This window comes from Nerophis ophidion, linkage group LG08 (assembly GCF_033978795.1).
Source record: "Nerophis ophidion isolate RoL-2023_Sa linkage group LG08, RoL_Noph_v1.0, whole genome shotgun sequence".
Taxonomy (NCBI): domain Eukaryota; kingdom Metazoa; phylum Chordata; class Actinopteri; order Syngnathiformes; family Syngnathidae; genus Nerophis; species Nerophis ophidion.
This window is the reverse complement of record NC_084618.1, coordinates 15,287,549-15,306,805: the sequence shown is the minus strand read 5'-3', so window position 1 is coordinate 15,306,805 and position 19,257 is coordinate 15,287,549. Positions and strand designations below refer to the sequence as shown.

At 40.9% G+C, this 19,257-nt stretch overlaps 1 protein-coding gene across 2 annotated transcripts in view; it reads right to left on the bottom strand.

Moving 5' to 3' along the window:
• Nucleotides 1-19,257, bottom strand: part of sbno1 (strawberry notch homolog 1 (Drosophila)) — a 64,866-nt gene that overhangs the window by 1,388 nt on the left and 44,221 nt on the right. For both annotated transcript variants that reach the window (XM_061907813.1, XM_061907814.1), the window contains exons 29-32: nt 15,209-15,295; nt 14,980-15,117; nt 14,829-14,905; nt 9,768-9,961 (exon numbers count right to left, since the gene is read on the bottom strand). In XM_061907813.1, the coding sequence (XP_061763797.1) occupies nt 9,768-9,961; nt 14,829-14,905; nt 14,980-15,117; nt 15,209-15,295 (496 nt within the window). The remainder of the gene's footprint in view (nt 1-9,767; nt 9,962-14,828; nt 14,906-14,979; nt 15,118-15,208; nt 15,296-19,257) is intronic.

Below are 19,257 nucleotides of genomic sequence, written 5' to 3'. Positions count from 1 at the left end.
ACTACGGTCATCTAATTAGTTACTATGATCATCTAATTAGTGACTATGCTCATCTAATTAGTTACTGTGCTCATCTAATTAGTTACTGTGCTCATCTAATTAGTTACTGTGCTCATTTAATTAGTTACGATGGTCATCTAATTAGTTACTATTCTCATCTAATTAGTGACTATGCTCATCTAATTGGTTACTGTGCTCATCTAATTAGTTACTACCCTCATCTAATTAGTTACTATGCTCATCTAATTAGTTACTATGCTCATCTAATTAGTTACGATGGTCATCTAATTAGTTACTATGCTCATCTAATTAGTTACTATGCTCATCTAATTAGTGACTATGCTCATCTAATTGGTTACTGTGCTCATCTAATTGGTTACTGTGCTCATCTAATTAGTTACTACCCTCATCTAATTAGTTACTACCCTCATCTAATTAGTGACTATGATCATCTAATTAGTGACTGTGCTCATCTAACTAGTTACTGTGCTCATCTAATTAGTTACTATTCTCATCTAATTAGTGACTATGCTCATCTAATTGGTTACTGTGCTCATCTAATTAGTTACTATGCTCATCTAATTAGTTACTATGCTCATCTAATTAGTTACGATGGTCATCTAATTAGTTACGATGGTCATCTAATTAGTTACGATGGTCATCTAATTAGTTACTATGCTCATCTAATTAGTGACTATGCTCATCTAATTGGTTACTGTGCTCATCTAATTAGTTACTACCCTCACCTAATTAGTTACTATGGTCATCTAATTAGTGACTATGATCATCTAATTAGTGACTATGCTCATCTAATTAGTTACTGTGCTCATCTAATTAGTTACTGTGCTCATCTAATTAGTTAGTGTGCTCATTTAATTAGTTACGATGGTCATCTAATTAGTTACTATTCTCATCTAATTAGTGACTATGCTCATCTAATTAGTGACTATGCTCATCTAATTGGTTACTGTGCTCATCTAATTAGTTACTACCCTCATCTAATTAGTTACGATGGTCATCTAATTAGTTACTACGCTCATCTAATTAGTTACGATGCTCATCTACTTAGTTACTATGCTCATCTAATTAGTTACGATGGTCATCTAATTAGTTACTGTGCTCATCTAATTAGTTACTGTGCTCATCTAATTAGTTACGGTGGTCATCTAATTAGTTACGATGGTCATCTAATTAGTTACGATGGTCATCTAATTAGTTACGATGGTCATCTAATTAGTTACTATGCTCATCTAATTAGTTACTATGCTCATCTAATTAGTTACTGTGCTCATCTAATTAGTTACTGTGCTCATCTAATTAGTTACTGTGCTCATTTAATTAGTTACGATGGTCATCTAATTAGTTACTGTGCTCATCTAATTAGTTACGATGCTCATCTACTTAGTTACTATGCTCATCTAATTAGTTACGATGGTCATCTAATTAGTTACTATGGTCATCTAATTAGTTACTATGCTCATCTAATTAGTTACTATGCTCATCTAATTAGTTACGATGCTCATCTACTTAGTTACTATGCTCATCTAATTAGTTACGATGCTCATCTAATTAGTTACGATGCTCATCTAATTAGTTACTATGCTCATCTAATTAGTTACTGTGCTCATCTAATTAGTTACTGTGCTCATCTAATTAGTTACTGTGCTCATTTAATTAGTTACTATGCTCATCTAATTAGTTACGATGCTCATCTAATTAGTTACTATGCTCATCTAATTAGTTACTGTGCTCATCTAATTAGTTACTGTGCTCATCTAATTAGTTACTATGCTCATCTAATTAGTTACTATGGTCATCTAATTAGTTACTATGGTCATCTAATTAGTTACGATGGTCATCTAATTAGTTACTATGCTCATCTAATTAGTTACGATGCTCATCTAATTAGTTACTATGCTCATCTAATTAGTTAGTGCTCATCTAATTAGTTACTGTGCTCATCTAATTAGTTACTGTGCTCATCTAATTAGTTACTATGCTCATCTAATTAGTTACTATGGTCATCTAATTAGTTACTATGGTCATCTAATTAGTTACTATGGTCATCTAATTAGTTACGATGGTCATCTAATTAGTTACGATGGTCATCTAATTAGTTACGATGGTCATCTAATTAGTTACGATGGTCATCTAATTAGTTACGATGCTCATCTACTTAGTTACTATGCTCATCTAATTAGTTACGATGCTCATCTAATTAGTTACGATGCTCATCTAATTAGTTACTATGCTCATCTAATTAGTTACTGTGCTCATCTAATTAGTTACTGTGCTCATTTAATTAGTTACTATGCTCATCTAATTAGTTACGATGCTCATCTAATTAGTTACTGTGCTCATCTAATTAGTTACTGTGCTCATCTAATTAGTTACTATGCTCATCTAATTAGTTACTATGGTCATCTAATTAGTTACTATGGCCATCTAATTAGTTACGATGGTCATCTAATTAGTTACTATGCTCATCTAATTAGTTACTGTGCTCATCTAATTAGTTACTGTGCTCATCTAATTAGTTACTGTGCTCATCTAATTAGTTACTATGCTCATCTAATTAGTTACTATGGTCATCTAATTAGTTACTATGGTCATCTAATTAGTTACGATGGTCATCTAATTAGTTACGATGGTCATCTAATTAGTTACGATGGTCATCTAATTAGTTACGATGGTCATCTAATTAGTTACGATGCTCATCTAATTAGTTACTATGCTCATCTAATTAGTTACTATGGTCATCTAATTAGTTACTATGCTCATCTAATTAGTTACGATGGTCATCTAATTAGTTACGATGGTCATCTAATTAGTTACGATGGTCATCTAATTAGTTACGATGCTCATCTACTTAGTTACTATGCTCATCTAATTAGTTACTATGGGCATCTAATTAGTTACTATGCTCATCTAATTAGTCACGCTGGTCATTTAATTAGTTACTATGGTCACCTAATTAGTTACGATGGTCATCTACTTACTATGGTCATCTAATTAGTTAATATGCTCATCTAATTAGTTACTATGGTCATCTAATTACTTACTATGATCATCTAATTAGTTAATATGCTCATCTAATTAGTTACTATGGTCATCTAAGTAGTTACTATGGTCATCTAAGTAGTTACTATGGTCATCTAAGTAGTTACTATGGTCATCTAGTTATTTACTATGGTCATCTAAGTAGTTACTATGGTCATCTAGTTAATATGCTCATCTAAGTAGTTACTATGCTCATCTAATTAGTTACTATGGTCATCTAATTAGTTACTATTGTAATCTAGTTATTTACTATGTTCATCTAATTAGTTACTATGCTCATCTAAGTAGTTACTATGGTCATCTAATTGGTTACTATGGTCATCTAATTAGTTACTATGGTCATCTAATTAGTTACTATGCTCATCTAAGTAGTTACTATGGTTATCTAATTACTTACTATGGTCATCTAATTACTTACTATCAGGGTTTCCCACACATTCATTTATTTGTTGCGGCCCGCCACGAAAGAATTACGGCCGCCACAAATAAAAAAAAATAAAAAAAATAATTATTATTTTTTTTTCCGGCTTTTTACCCGCTCGACCGCTCATAAAAGCAATGGGACTCTGTCCGTGAATGGAGCTTGTAGTTACATATTATATAAAAAATATGTACATAAAGTGTTGTAATTATATTCCAACTCCACGTTCTTCTTGGTCATCGCCGCCGCCCGCCACCCCCCATCAACAACCCCCCCGGCCCCCGCCCCCTTTTTTGTCTTCTAGCCGTCCATAGCATTTCTACTAAAACTAATTCTTCATCACTCCAAGCAACTTTGGAAGTTTTACAATGTAACTAAAACAATTCCTACTTACTAAAGCGTCCCGTGTGTGATGTCTGTAGGAGGGTTTTCATGCATATTTGTACACACTATTGCAATGTAATGAAGCTAGCGTTATTAGCCAATGTGCTAACACGTTTACAAGTGTCTGTCTTGGCCTTATTAACTTACAACGGCATTATTTCTGTATTCTTTCAGTTTCGTGAATTCACCAAACTGTCGCCGTTAAGTTATTGAGTCTTCCGCTGCTCGTGGCCCTATGACCATGACTTCTGTTTTGTTTGATCAGCCGTTTTACAAAGTTAGGAAACAATTCAGGTATGTAAATAAAAATTTACAAAATCTTTCTGTGTAAATTACTCCTTTCAAAACATAATATATATCTGCGGCTCTTATATGAAAACAATTTTTTTCTCTCGAAACTTTTGTGGGTGCAGCTTAAATACTCTCTAAACACACGACATCTTGTCCAGGAAAATACTGTACAAGCTAAACTTGGGTGTACAGTCATACCTCAGCTCACAAGGTTTTGGGGATACCAACTAATTGTTCTGCTTTAGGATCATCCCAGTAAACCAAGTAAGAGCTGAACCAAAACATTTGTCTTACTTGCTAGTATTAGCATGTAGCGAGCAGAACTTGCCTTCTTTTGAACCATAGTCGGGAAGACAGTGAATGAGAATATAAAAGGCTTAAAACAACATCTGCCAAGGGTGTTAAAATAAAATGTCTAAACAGCAGGTATTTATCCATGAAAATATGATGAAACTGCTGATAGGGTGTTTGATGGAGATGCAGTACAAGTCCAGTTCAGTCACTAAGGTGATTTAATGGTTCACAAAAAAATCATTAACCTGATCCTAAATCAATTCATAATTTAAAAAAATCGATTTAAAGATATTTTATGTTAAGAGTCATATTTTAAACATACATTTTTAGCTTTTCTGACCTGTTTTTGTACTTTATTATTATTTATTTATTATTTCAATTATTCTACCAAATAGTAAGTACATTGCAAGAATTGATTTGAATCGAGAATTGAATGAAAATCCAAACCCGATCAAATCATTAGGTGCTAAATACCGGACATTAATGCGGATTGATACTGAAATACTGATACTGCCGATACTAGATATTCATGTTTTAATATCGATTCTAAAATCTAAATATCAATACTTATTTCGAGTGTATCATTAACAGAAACAGTGTTGAAAAAAAGTCAACTTTTAAGAGGCCATGTTGAATGCTTTTGTTTACATGTTCATGTAACTTTTTATATTAATACATTCATTTTAATGCTTTTTTATATTATTTACTTTTGTTATGGTTCGAAACCTCATTTTCATGGACTTTGTTCTGTTGCATTAGTTTGGCTATAATGTTATTCATGCCACTATATTTCAGAGTTTGAAATCAATATCAAATTAAAAAATGTATATAAAAATACTACATCCATTTTCTACCGCTTATTCCCTTTGGGGTCGCGGGGGGCGATGGTGCCTGTATCAGCTACAATCGGACGGAAGGCGGTGTACACCCTGGACAAGTCGCCACCTCATCGCAGGGTCAACACGGATACTCTACCTAACAATAACTATTATTTAGGCGATGTCATTTGAAAAACACAACTTTTAAAATGTTAGCAGACCCATTTGGTAAATTTGCACAAAGTATCAGATCGGCATCGCTGATACCATCCTGATTTTTCCTCGGTATCGGATGGGTAAGAAAACCAGTGGTATCGCACATCATTATTACATTACTTTGTAGAACTAATATAGTTTGTACTACATTCCTTATTAAGACACTTGTTGATATCTAACAACAGGTTACATGTTAAATTGTCATTTTTTTGGAGTGTTTTGGGTTACGAGCTGTGTCACAGAATCAATTAAACCTCTACACCGAGGTACCACTTTCGAGTAGTCCGTGCACAGCATGGGTGTCAAACTCTGGCCCCCGTGTAATTTCATTTGGCCCCTGAGGCAACATCAAATTAACATTCGAGCTGGCCCCCCGTTGTATAATACCACATTCACCGCTAATACTCATACTTGCCAACCCTCCACATTTTCCCCGCAGACTCCTGAAGTTCAGTGCCCTTCCCGAAAATCTCCCGGGGCAAACATTCTCCCGATTTCCACCCAGACAACAATATTGGGGGCGTGCCTTAAAAGCACTGCCTTTAGCGTCCTCTTTTCCTCCATTTTAACAGCGTGCTGGCCAAGTCACATAATATATGCGGCTTAAACACACATGAGTGAATGCAAGGCATACTTGGTCAACAGGTCACACTGAGGGTGGCCGTATAAACAACTTTAACACTGTGAACCCAGACCAAACAAGAATGATAAACACATTTCAGGACAACATCCGCACCGTAACACAACACAACAAATACCCAGAAGCCCTTGCAGCACGAACTCTTCTGGGACGCTACCATTTACAACCCCCCGCTACCACCAAACCCCACCCATCTCATTGTTATTTTATTTTCAAATTTATTAGCCTGTGGAAAAAGTTAATTTTGATATTTACCTCAGAAGGCTGCAAGTAGGAAAGAGGCATTACATTTTTTATTTAAATTGTATTTATCATTGATGTTCTTTCGTTTGTTTTTGAAAGTTGATTTTGCACAATTGAGTTGTATAAGCGTTGCTTGTTCCATATGCAGTGTTAAAGCAAGTCAGTGTAGCAAACTGAGCAATAATTAACATTTAATTCATGCACTTTCTCTTGCTACTTCGAGGCTTGAAAGTTTCATTCATCCATTATTGGTATTTTATTTTCAAATGTATTATTAGGCTGTGGCAAAAGTTTATTTTGATATTTACCTCAGAAGGCTGCAAATATAAAAGAGGCATTCAATTTTCTTTTGATATGCCATAGATATTTAATTATTATTATTTGAAAGTGGATGTTGCATGTCACGATAAAGCATACTTGCCAACCTTGAGACCTCTGATTTCGGGAGGTTGGGGCGGGGGGCGTGGTTAAGAAGGGAGGAGTATATTTACAGCTAGAATTCACCAAGTCAAGCATTTCATCCATCCATCCATCCATCATCTTCCGCTTATCCGAGGTCGGGTCGCGGGGGCAACAGCCTAAGCAGGGAAACCCAGACTTCCCTCTCCCCAGCCACTTCGTCTAGCTCTTCCCGGGGGATCCCGAGTCGTTCCCAGGCCAGCCGGGAGACATAGTCTTCCCAACGTGTCCTGGGTCTTCCTCGTGGCCTCCTACCGGTTGGACGTGCCCTAAACACCTCCCTAGGGAGGCGTTCGGGTGGCATCCTGACCAGATGCCCGAACCACCTCATCTGGCTCCTCTCGATGTGAAGGAGCAGTGGCTTTGAGTTCCTCCCGAATGGCAGAGCTTCTCACCCTATCTAAATAATAAATAAATGGGTTGTACTTGTATAGCGCTTTTCTACCTTCAAGGTACTCAAAGCGCTTTGACACTACTTCCACATTTACCCATTCACACACACATTCACACACTGATGGAGGGAGCTGCCATGCAAGGCGCTAACCAGCACCCATCAGGAGCAAGGGTGAAGTGTCTTGCTCAGGACACAGCGGACGTGACGAGGTAGGTACTAGGTAGGGATTGAACCAGGGACCCTCGGGTTGCGCACGGCCACTCTCCCACTGCGCCACGCCGTCCCTCTAAGGGAGAGCCCCGCCACACGGCGGAGGAAACTCATTTCGGCCGCTTGTACCCGTGATCTTATCCTTTCGGTCATGACCCAAAGCTCATGACCATAGGTGAGGATGGGAACGTAGATCGACCGGTAAATTGAGAGCTTTGCCTTCCGGCTCAGCTCCTTCTTCACCACAACGGATCGGTACAACGTCCGCATTACTGAAGACGCCGCATCGATCCGCCTGTCGATCTCACGATCCACTCTTCCCCCACTCGTGACCAAGACTCCTAGGTACTTGAACTCCTCCACTTGGGGCAGGGTCTCCTCCCCAACCCGGAGATGGCATTCCACCCTTTTCCAGGCGAGAACCATGGACTCGGACTTGGAGGTGCTGATTCTCATTCCGGTCGCTTCACACTCGGCTGCGAACCGATCCAGTGAGAGCTGAAGATCCCGGTCAGATGAAGCCATCAGGACCACATCATCTGCAAAAAGCAGAGACCTAATCCTGCGGTCACCAAACCGGAACCCCTCAACGCCTTGACTGCGCCTAGAAATTCTGTCCATAAAAGTTATGAACAGAATCGGTGACAAAGGACATCCTTGGCGGAGTCCAACCCTCACTGGAAATGTGTTCGACTTACTGCCGGCAATGCGGACCAAGTTCTGGCACTGATCGTACAGGGAGCGGACCGCCACAATAAGACAGTCTATACACACATATATACACATATATACATCCTGAAAATATGCCAACAAAACTGTGTTTGGATAATTGATACTTCAAACTTGCATAAATAAATCTTAAGGAATATAACATTGCTTGGCTTCTGAGAGCTTCAATATTTAATGAATAAAATGCAAAAGTTGTTGATAAACAAGCAATTATTTTAATGATAAAATATGGTCATTTTAAATGAATTATGTTTTTATATTAATTATTTCAAATATGTTTATTTTAATGTAAAATTCTATGGCTGAATGTAACAAGGAGTCAGAAAAATACAAATAAAATACAATTAATTTTGATGTTGTTAGCAAAATATAGTAAAAATGTATCTTATTTTTTTAAATTAATAAATATATTTATTTTTAGGTAAGATAAACATAATACAATTTATCTCTAGTCTGTATGATTTAGCTCTTGTCACCCTGTTGTCCTCCCGTCTCTTCCCCAAGGATGGCTCCATGAGCTGGACAAAGGCCTGGAGATGCCCTACGTCAGTGGTCCCCAATCTTTTGTTTTTTATGTTGATTTTATAAAAAAAAAAAAAATATATATATATATTTCTTTCTTTTTTCTTGTGCGGGCTATTGATCCACGGACCCGTACTGGGCCGCAGCCCGGTGGTTGGGGACCACTGCCCTACGTCAACAACACGGTCGGTGGCCCGTCGGTGCGCAGCTCGTACATTGCCGCCCTCTACTTCTCCCTCAGGCTCCTTTGGCAACGTGTGCGCCAATACGAACGCCGAGAAGATCTTCTCCATCTGCACCATGCTCATCGTCTCTATGAAACAGCGTGTTTGGGCAGGCACGCTGTTTATATCGTGGGAAAGTGGATGTGAAAAAAGGCTGTACTCACTCAGGTCCGCATGGAGCTGGAGGGGGCGTGGCCTCCAGCTTTGGCTGAAAACCGGGAGAATATTTGTCCCGGGAGGTTTTCAGGAGAGGCGTTGAATTTCGGGAGTCTCCCGGAAAATTTGGGAGGGTTGGCAAGTGTGCTATAAAGTTATATAAGCCTAGGTTGTTCAATATTCAATGCAAAACTTGTTTGGGTCCCTATTAAAAAGTTGATTTGTTCAACCAGGGGCGGCATAGCTCGGTTGGTAGAGTGGCCGTGCCAGCAACTTAAGGGTTGCAGGTTCGATTCCCGCTTGTGCCATCCTAGTCACTGCCCTTGTGTCCTTGGGCAAGACACTTTACCCACCTGCTCCCAGTGCCACCCACACTGGTTTAAATGTAACATAGATATTGGGTGTCACTATGTAAAGTGCTTTGAGTCACTTGAGAAAAAGCGCTATATAAATATAATTCACACAACCTTAGCCTGCGGTTTTGTTCAGTTTTACATTTTGGCCCACTCTGTATTTGAGTGTGACACCATTGCTGTACAGCTTTTTTAGTCAACACGCACAATATTGTCTTCATCTCCGCAACAAACGTATCTCTGGCTCTCAACGAAGGCGGACGCTTCCCTTCCCTCTCTCGTCCCGTTGTAACTTGTGTTTGTCTTGGCCATCTTAATTAAGACTTCCTGTAGCTGGGTGAAGGCTCACTCACCGACTATCCTCTGACCATCTTCGGTCCTGAGGCGGACAATCTGCACCTTGACGTTGGTTCCGCTGACGGGGGTGAGCACCTCCTCCAGCTCGTTCCACACGCTGAGCACCGAGCCGCACAGGACGTAGTACGTCCGACAGCGGAGGCCCACCTCGCACTGAAGCCCCACGGAGGCCTTTTTGCAGTTTCCCCTCCTACAGGAAGAAGCATGAACCAAGCACACAGGCGTCAAATTCCGCTTGTTCTTTGGGCCTGCAAATGATGTCAATAAAGAACTTGAACTTTGACTATTTTAGGTCAATCTTTCCATTTTGACAGAAAAAAACCATGTATTCCATAGGGTTGTACGCTCAGTGTTGGCGCTAGGAATGTTCAAAATGGGGTACCGGGGACCCCATCAAGTCATAAAAACAGTAAATTCTTGGGGCCTCACCTTTTTGTAAGCGTTTTGAAAACAAATGATAAATGTATGCATTATCTTGTTACAGATCCCATTTTATGTTGTGTTCTGGAAAAAGGTTGGTATAAAAATTACTTAATTCATCCAAAAAACAATACAAAAAAACTAAACATTTTTATATGTATGTAAATGAATTCAACTAAAAAACATTCATGAACTTCAGATCTATCCACCAATTCTTTTTTTTAATGTTTATTTGTTTTCTGCTTTTTTTGCCAAATAAAACTAAGTTTTTATGGCAAACACAAAATATGCTAAATCTTTTACAACAAATATCTTTCAAAGAGGAATACTTGATGTGAAGTAATGGGAGCCTCGTACAGGTCAATCATTCATAGAAACATGGATTTTGATTCAATATTATGTTTTGAGCAATGACAAGTTTGACGAGTAAAACAGCTTGGTTTTACTTGTCGACATTGCAACATTTTCTAAATTACATTTCACCTGTCAGCTTTTTTAGTCCTCGTTATTTTTTTGTTTATTTTACTAGTATTTTTAGAACGTGCTGTGGGTCTTTAAAACGTTAGCTGCGGGCCGCAAATGGCCTCCGGGGCACACTTCTCTCACCCCTGCTATCAATAATAAAGAATTTAATCTGATAAGTCTAACGATAAAAATCAGAGCCTGGCGACGCATGCGCGTTCATCATAACGCACAGTCAGCAGTTCTGCTTCAGTAAACAATGACGGTGATGATGTCACTTGTTAACATGTCACCCACTTCTCCAAGAGACTCCTTTTCAACACTCGTCGCACATTGACACTTCAAAAAGGGACATATTTGTTGACCTGCAAACTATGTTTTTGAGGTGGAGGAGTCTGGTCAGGTGCTGGTTAGGCTGAAGCTAACAGCTAGCCTGTTTTCAGCTGCACGCTGATCCCGCTGTCGGCGCAAAGGTGCGTCATCGCTCTCCGGGAGACAGAGACAGAGAGAGAGTCAGAGACAGGCAAGAGACAGAGGGACAGAGAGAGACAGAGAGGGAGAGAGACAGAGAGAAAGAGAGAGACAGAGAGAGGGAGTCAGAGACAGACAGACAGAGAGAGCGCCAGATAGAGAGACACAGAGAGACAGACAGAGAGAGCGACAGGGACAGAGAGAGAGAGTCAGAGATCCAGACAGAGAGAGAGAGAGAGAGACAGACAGACAAGAGAGAGCGCCAGAGCGAGAGAGCCACAGAAAGAGACAGATAGAGAGTCAGAGATCCAGAGAGAGAGTCAGAGATCCAGAGAGAGAGAGAGAGAGAGACAGAGACAGACAAAGAAAGAGAGAGACAGACAGAGAGAGCGCCAGAGAGAGAGCCACAGAAAGAGACAGACAGAGAGAGTCAGAGATCCAGAGAGAGAGAGTCAGAGATCCAGAGAGAGAGAGAGGGACAGAGACAGACAGACAAAGAAAGAGAGAGACAGACAGAGAGGGCGCCAGAGAGCCACAGAGAGAGACAGATGGAGAGAGAGACAGAGAGAGACAGACAGGGACAGAGAGAGAGAATCAGAGATCCAGAGAGAGAGAGAGACAGACAGACAAAGAAAGAGAGAGACAGACAGAGAGAGCGCCAGAGAGAGAGAGCCACAGAAAGAGACAGATAGAGAGACAGACGGACAGAGAGAGAGACAGGGACAGAGGGAGAGAGTCAGAGAGCCAGAGAGAGAGAAAGCCAGAGAGAGCCAGATGGAGAGTCAGAGACAGAGACAGACAGAGAGAGAGAGAGCGCCAGAGAGAGAGAGAGCCAGAGAAAGAGACAGAGAGAGACAGACAGAGAGAGAGTCAGAGATCCAGAGAGAGAGAGCCAGAGAGAGAGAGAGACAGAGACAGACAGAGAAAGACAGACAGAGAAAGAGAGAGACAGACAGAGAGAGCGCCAGAGAAAGAGACAGATAGAGAGAGACAGAGAGGGACAGAGAGAGAGAGTCAGAGAGCCAGAGAGAAAGAGAGAGAGAGAGAGTCGCAAGTGCCTGCGTTGTAAGAGTGCACAGGCACAATAAACTAAACACCGGCGAAAAGCAATAATGGATAAAAAAACAAGCAAACTGGAATTTTGACTCGGAGAAAGCAGGGTCGGTAAAAAAATAAATAAATAAATAAAAAATAAATAAAAAAGACTTACACAAATGCGCGTCATTTCTGATTTCAATGCTTAAAAAGACAAAAAGTGCGTTAACGCCAACTCTGCCGGTACTAGTATAGTATCACAGTAGTATCATGTTACTATACTAGACTCCCAATGTGTCCCTGAGTGACAAGGAGTGGACATGGTGAGACAAGCACACAGTAGTATCACACTACTATACTAGACTCCCAATGTGTCCCTGAGTGACAAGGAGTGGACATGGTGAGACAAGCACACAGTAGTATCACACTACTATACTAGACTCCCAATGTGTCCCTAAATGAAAAGGAGTGGACATGGTGAGACAAGCACATAGTAGTATCACACTACTATACTAGACTCCCAATGTGTCCCTGAGTGAAAAGGAGTGGACATGGTGAGACAAGCACACAGTAGTATCACACTACTATATATACTAGACTCCCAATGAGTCCCTGAGTGAAAAGGAGTGGACATGGTGAGACAAGCACACAGTAGTATCACACTACTATACTAGACTCCCAATGTGTCCCTGAGTGACAAGGAGTGGACATGGTGAGACAAGCACACAGTAGTATCACACTACTATACTAGACTCCCAATGTGTCCCTGAGTGACAAGGAGTGGACATGGTGAGACAAGCACATAGTAGTATCACACTACTATACTAGACTCCCAATGTGTCCCTGAGTGAAAAGGAGTGGACATGGTGAGACAAGCACACAGTAGTATCACACTACTATACTAGACTCCCAATGTGTCCCTGAGTGACAAGGAGTGGACATGGTGAGACAAGCACACAGTAGTATCACACTACTATACTAGACTCCCAATGTGTCCCTGAGTGACAAGGAGTGGACATGGTGAGACAAGCACACAGTAGTATCACACTACTATACTAGACTCCCAATGTGTCCCTGAGTGACAAGGAGTGGACATGGTGAGACAAGCACATAGTAGTATCACACTACTATACTAGACTCCCAATGTGTCCCTGAGTGAAAAGGAGTGGACATGGTGAGACAAGCACACAGTAGTATCACACTACTATACTAGACTCCCAATGTGTCCCTAAATGAAAAGGAGTGGACATGGTGAGACAAGCACATAGTAGTATCACACTACTATACTAGACTCCCAATGTGTCCCTGAGTGAAAAGGAGTGGACATGGTGAGACAAGCACACAGTAGTATCACACTACTATATATACTAGACTCCCAATGAGTCCCTGAGTGAAAAGGAGTGGACATGGTGAGACAAGCACACAGTAGTATCACACTACTATACTAGACTCCCAATGTGTCCCTGAGTGACAAGGAGTGGACATGGTGAGACAAGCACATAGTAGTATCACACTACTATACTAGACTCCCAATGTGTCCCTGAGTGAAAAGGAGTGGACATGGTGAGACAAGCACACAGTAGTATCACACTACTATACTAGACTCCCAATGTGTCCCTGAGTGACAAGGAGTGGACATGGTGAGACAAGCACACAGTAGTATCACACTACTATACTAGACTCCCAATGTGTCCCTGAGTGACAAGGAGTGGACATGGTGAGACAAGCACACAGTAGTATCACACTACTATACTAGACTCCCAATGTGTCCCTGAGTGACAAGGAGTGGACATGGTGAGACAAGCACATAGTAGTATCACACTACTATACTAGACTCCCAATGTGTCCCTAAATGAAAAGGAGGGGACATGGTGAGACAAGCACACAGTAGTATCACACTACTATACTAGACTCCCAATGTGTCCCTGAGTGACAAGGAGTGGACATGGTGAGACAAGCACACAGTAGTATCACACTACTATACTAGACTCCCAATGTGTCCCTGAGTGACAAGGAGTGGACATGGTGAGACAAGCACACAGTAGTATCACACTACTATACTAGACTCCCAATGTGTCCCTAAATGAAAAGGAGTGGACATGGTGAGACAAGCACACAGTAGTATCACACTACTATACTAGACTCCCAATGTGTCCCTGAGTGACAAGGAGTGGACATGGTGAGACAAGCACACAGTAGTATCACACTACTATACTAGACTCCCAATGTGTCCCTGAGTGACAAGGAGTGGACATGGTGAGACAAGCACATAGTAGTATCACACTACTATACTAGACTCCCAATGTGTCCCTAAATGAAAAGGAGGGGACATGGTGAGACAAGCACACAGTAGTATCACACTACTATACTAGACTCCCAATGTGTCCCTGAGTGACAAGGAGTGGACATGGTGAGACAAGCACACAGTAGTATCACACTACTATACTAGACTCCCAATGTGTCCCTGAGTGACAAGGAGTGGACATGGTGAGACAAGCACATAGTAGTATCACACTACTATACTAGACTCCCAATGTGTCCCTGAGTGAAAAGGAGTGGACATGGTGAGACAAGCACACAGTAGTATCACACTACTATATATACTAGACTCCCAATGTGTCCCTGGGTGACAAGGAGTGGACATGATGAGCACGTGCAAGTCCACTCACCAGAAGGCATGCGAGCAGATTTTCGCCGAGGAGGTGTACTGCTCATTCCAGTGCTGCTTGGCGTCTTCCGACAAGACCTGAAGAGGAAAGAGAAGTACAAACCAATCAGAAGACTTCCTCGTGACGCTTCCGAGGTGCTTCTGACACCAACCTTCTTCAACTTCTTCTTCAGGTCGTTGTAGGTCTCCAGCTTGAGCTGCCGGCCCGTGTTGGGCCGGTAGACCAGGAAGAGCCTCTTCTTGGCGTTGACCTCTTTGACCAAAATGGCCGTCTTCTTGTTGTTCCTCGTCTGAGAGCAGGTGGGACGACAAAGTATGACCCGCGTGTCCCGATGACTCGACACTAGTGCAGGTCGGCAGGTGAGCAAAGGTAAAACACACCTGCACATAGAAGCCATCGTCCGGCCCGTTCTGATCAGCCCAGACGTGCGTGGCTTCCTCCCAGGACATCCCTCGCTCAACACCCACCTGCCAAACAAACCAACTTCACTTTTAAAAAACTAAACAAGAAAACAGGCGAGTACCGACACAGATCACTTCCTAATTCTCAAGGTGGAGACTGATACTGGATAACTTCTAGTAAATATTGTTCAAATGTGGTTTTGGGAACACCTTTCTTTGGGAAGCTTAGTTTTGAAACTGCGTCTCATAGGGCTGTGCGATATGGCCTTTTTTAATATCTCGACATTTTAGGCCCATTACGTCGATCTCGGAGGGTGTGTCAGTCGATCTCAAGACAGGCATTAAAAAATAGACATAAAAATGAGCAATCATCAATCATACCAAGACTTCACTTTCGTCAGTTGTTTGACATTCTCGGCACCCGAGGATCTTGTGAGATGACGCTGGCTGCTGCGAGCTCATATTTAAGAAAAAAATCACTAACAGGGCGGACGCAGAGAAACAAATTTTATTTCTAGAGACTCCGTACCATTATAGATTGAACTTTCACAGTATCATGTTAGACCCGCTCGACATCCATTGCTTTCCTCCTCTCCAAGGTTCTCATAGTCATTATTGTCACCAATGTCCCACTGGGTGTGAGTTTTTCCTTGCCCTTATGTGGGCCTACCGAGGATGTCGTAGTGGTTTGTGCAGCCCTTTGAGACACTAGTGATTTAGGGCTATATAAGTAAACATTGATTGATTGATTGAAATTCACATAAATGTCATTTTAATTTAGTTCACTTACACAGAGAACTAAAAAAAACTGAATTACACTGTTATTCCTTTCCACATATGTCCACGAGTCAAATGTGCATTCAGTCAGGAATATCCTCAAGTTAATTTGTCCGATTGATACAGACGTTTTGTTAACGCTATATTATAAAAAATTTAAATTAAAAAAAAAAAAAAAAAATTTACAAACACAAGCTATGGGATGACGTAAGAGGAAATGTGACCCCGGAAGTAAATGGGGGGCGGGGGAGAAATTTGTCGTGACAATGCCTTCTTTGCTCCACACGCTGTAAGTTTTTGCTGTCGTCCAGCATTCTGTTTTTGTTGACTTTTTAGCCAGTTCAGTTTTACTTTTGTTCAGGGGTGGGCATTACGTCGATCGCGATCGACTGGTCGATCTCGGAGGGTGTGTCAGTCGATCTCAAGCCAGGCATTAAAAAATAGACATAAAAATGAGCAATCATCAATCATACCAAAACTTCACTTTCGTCAGTTGTTTGACATTCTCGGCACCCGAGGATCTTGTGAGATGACGCTGGCTGCTGCGAGCTCATATTTAAGAAAAAAATCACTAACAGGGCGGACGCAGAGAAACACATTTTATTTCTATTTCTACTGTCAAAACTCTAAAGACCGACTAGACAGTTCTTGTCTTCACCATAAAAGACCTGTTTCATCCTGCCTGTGCTAACAAAATAAGAGTCTCAGAAAGATAGCGTGCACAAGCTAGCAAGCTACGGAGTTTGATGCCAATGTGTTTCTCCCCCGCCCTCAGCGATTGCTTTCTTACTTGCTTGCCCACCCGCACAGTCACTGACGTCACTCACCTGCTGCCAGACATTAAAGGGCCACACACATATGCTACTCTCATAACAAAGTGTTTAAAAACGAGTATGCAAGTTGGACAAATGAGATGCCAAATCCAACCACTTTCACGTGGTATTGGACAGAAAGGAGGACTTTTTTTTTTCCTCCATTTGAAAATGCGGACGTTATCAGCACCACTGTCTAATTCCAATCAATGCAAGTCATCAGAATCAGGTAATACACCAACTTATATTCTTGTCTTCATGAAAGAAAGGAATCTATGTGTGTTAAACATGCTTGTATTATCATTAAACACCATTAACTTGTTAACAAAAATGTCTCTTTCATAAATAAATAAATATAAATTATAAATAGGAATGAGGTAGATCTCCTCGACTTGGTCAATTGAAAAGTAGCTCGCCTGCAGAAAAAGTGTGAGCGCCCCTGTTTTAGGCCATATCGCGATACACGATATACCGTATTTTCCGCACTATAAGGCGCCCCTAAAAACCTCAAATTTTCTCAAAAGCTGACAGTGCGCCTTATAATCCAGTGCGCCTTATATATGGACCAATATTGAGCCACAATAAGCGGTAGAAATGGATGGATGGATTATATGCCGATTTCCCCTTCTTAACTGTCTATGCGACGTCAAGGCTTGGTTAGCCCAGAATTTTTTAATAATGAATGAGGGAAAAACGGAAATTTTAGTTTTTGGTCCGGCCCTCACTGACTTGGGACCATTGCAAAATGATGTGCGTCCCAAAGTCACCAGCCTTGGCGTCACTATAGACAGCGATTTTAAACTAGACAAACAAGTCAATGGCGCTTTAAAATCGTGTTTTTATCACCTTCGTCTTTTAGTAAAGGTTAAACCGTTTTTATCTTTTAACCTTTTTGAACAAGTCGTGCATGCTTTTATTTCAAGTGGCCTGGACTACTGCAATGCACTTTATGCTGGCATTAGCCAAAAAGCTCTCTCCCGGTTGCAGTTAGTCCAGAACGCGGCAGCAGGACTTTTAACAGGGGCCAGAAAACGCCAGCATATAACCCCAATTCTTCAGTTTGCACTGGCTCCCTGTTCATTTTAGAATTGATTTTAAAACATTGCTGTTTGTTTTTAAATCTTTACATGGACTGGCACCTCAATATATCTCGGACCTCATCCAAATTTACATTCCTGCGCGCGCTCTGAGGTCCGAGAGCCAGCTCCAGCTCGTGGTGCCAAAGACCAGACTTAAGACCAGGGGAGACAGGACCTTCTCTGTGGTCGGCCCTAAGCTCTGGAACACTCTGCCGCTCCATGTTCAAACTGCTTCCACAGTGGAGTGTTTTAAGTCTCGTCTTAAGACCCACTTTTATTCTTTGGCTTTTAACACTACATGAGTTGTGTGGTCCTCTGTTGTCCTCTGTGTTTTTTATACACTTTGATTTTTATTTTACTGTTTTAATTGATTTTACCCTTTAAAATAGTTTTTATTGGTTTTATTTTTATTTATTTTTTGTTTTATTCAGTCATTGGTGGAGCATAATATTGTTTTTAACATGGCTGTGCAGCACTTTGGAAACGTTATTGTTGTTTAAATGTGCTATATAAATAAAGTGGATTGGATTGGATGGAGGTCTCACAACTACAGTAAGCAGCCGCTAACTTCATTTTCCCTCGTAGAAGAAGCAGCGCGCGGTGCATGCTGGGATATATGACCCCAAAATGGCTCCTATTAAGAGACACGCCTACGACGCAAAGTTTAAACTCAAGGCGATCAGTCACACAGTAGGAGACGGGAATAGAGAAGCGGCGAGAGAATTTAACATTAACAGCAGCGACACTGACTCGTTTAATGACTTCGACGAGACGGAGCCGGGCATGTTGGATGCCGTATTCGCCCAACTGTTTGACTCGAACACTGAAGAAGAAGAATTTGAGGGATTCGTGGAAGAGGAATAACCTAATAAAGTGAGCTTTACATGTTTATTTTGTGTGTTGTGTGACATTATCGTTTGAGCAAAGTTGAGTTATAGATATATTATTGCTTTGCACTATTTCCAGTGTTACTATATTGTGATTGCACTAACAATGGATTTACCATAACAGTATCAGACTGTTTTTACGTGTTTATTGAATCGGGGGAAATAATAAAACAGCTGTTTATTCATTTTGGGAGTGAAGGGAGTTGTCAGAACGCTGGTTTGTAAACTAATAATAAAGTTTGACTGACCTGACTGTTTTGTTGACATTACCTTTAGCACAGCTCCATCTAAAGCAGGGGTGCCCACACTTTTTCTGCAGGCGAGCTACTTTTCAATTGACCAACTCGAGGGGATCTACCTCATTTATATATATTTATTTATGAAAGAGACATTTTTGTAAACAAGTTAAATGTGTTTAATGATAATACAAGCATGTGTAACACATATGTATTTCTTTCACGAAGACAAGAATA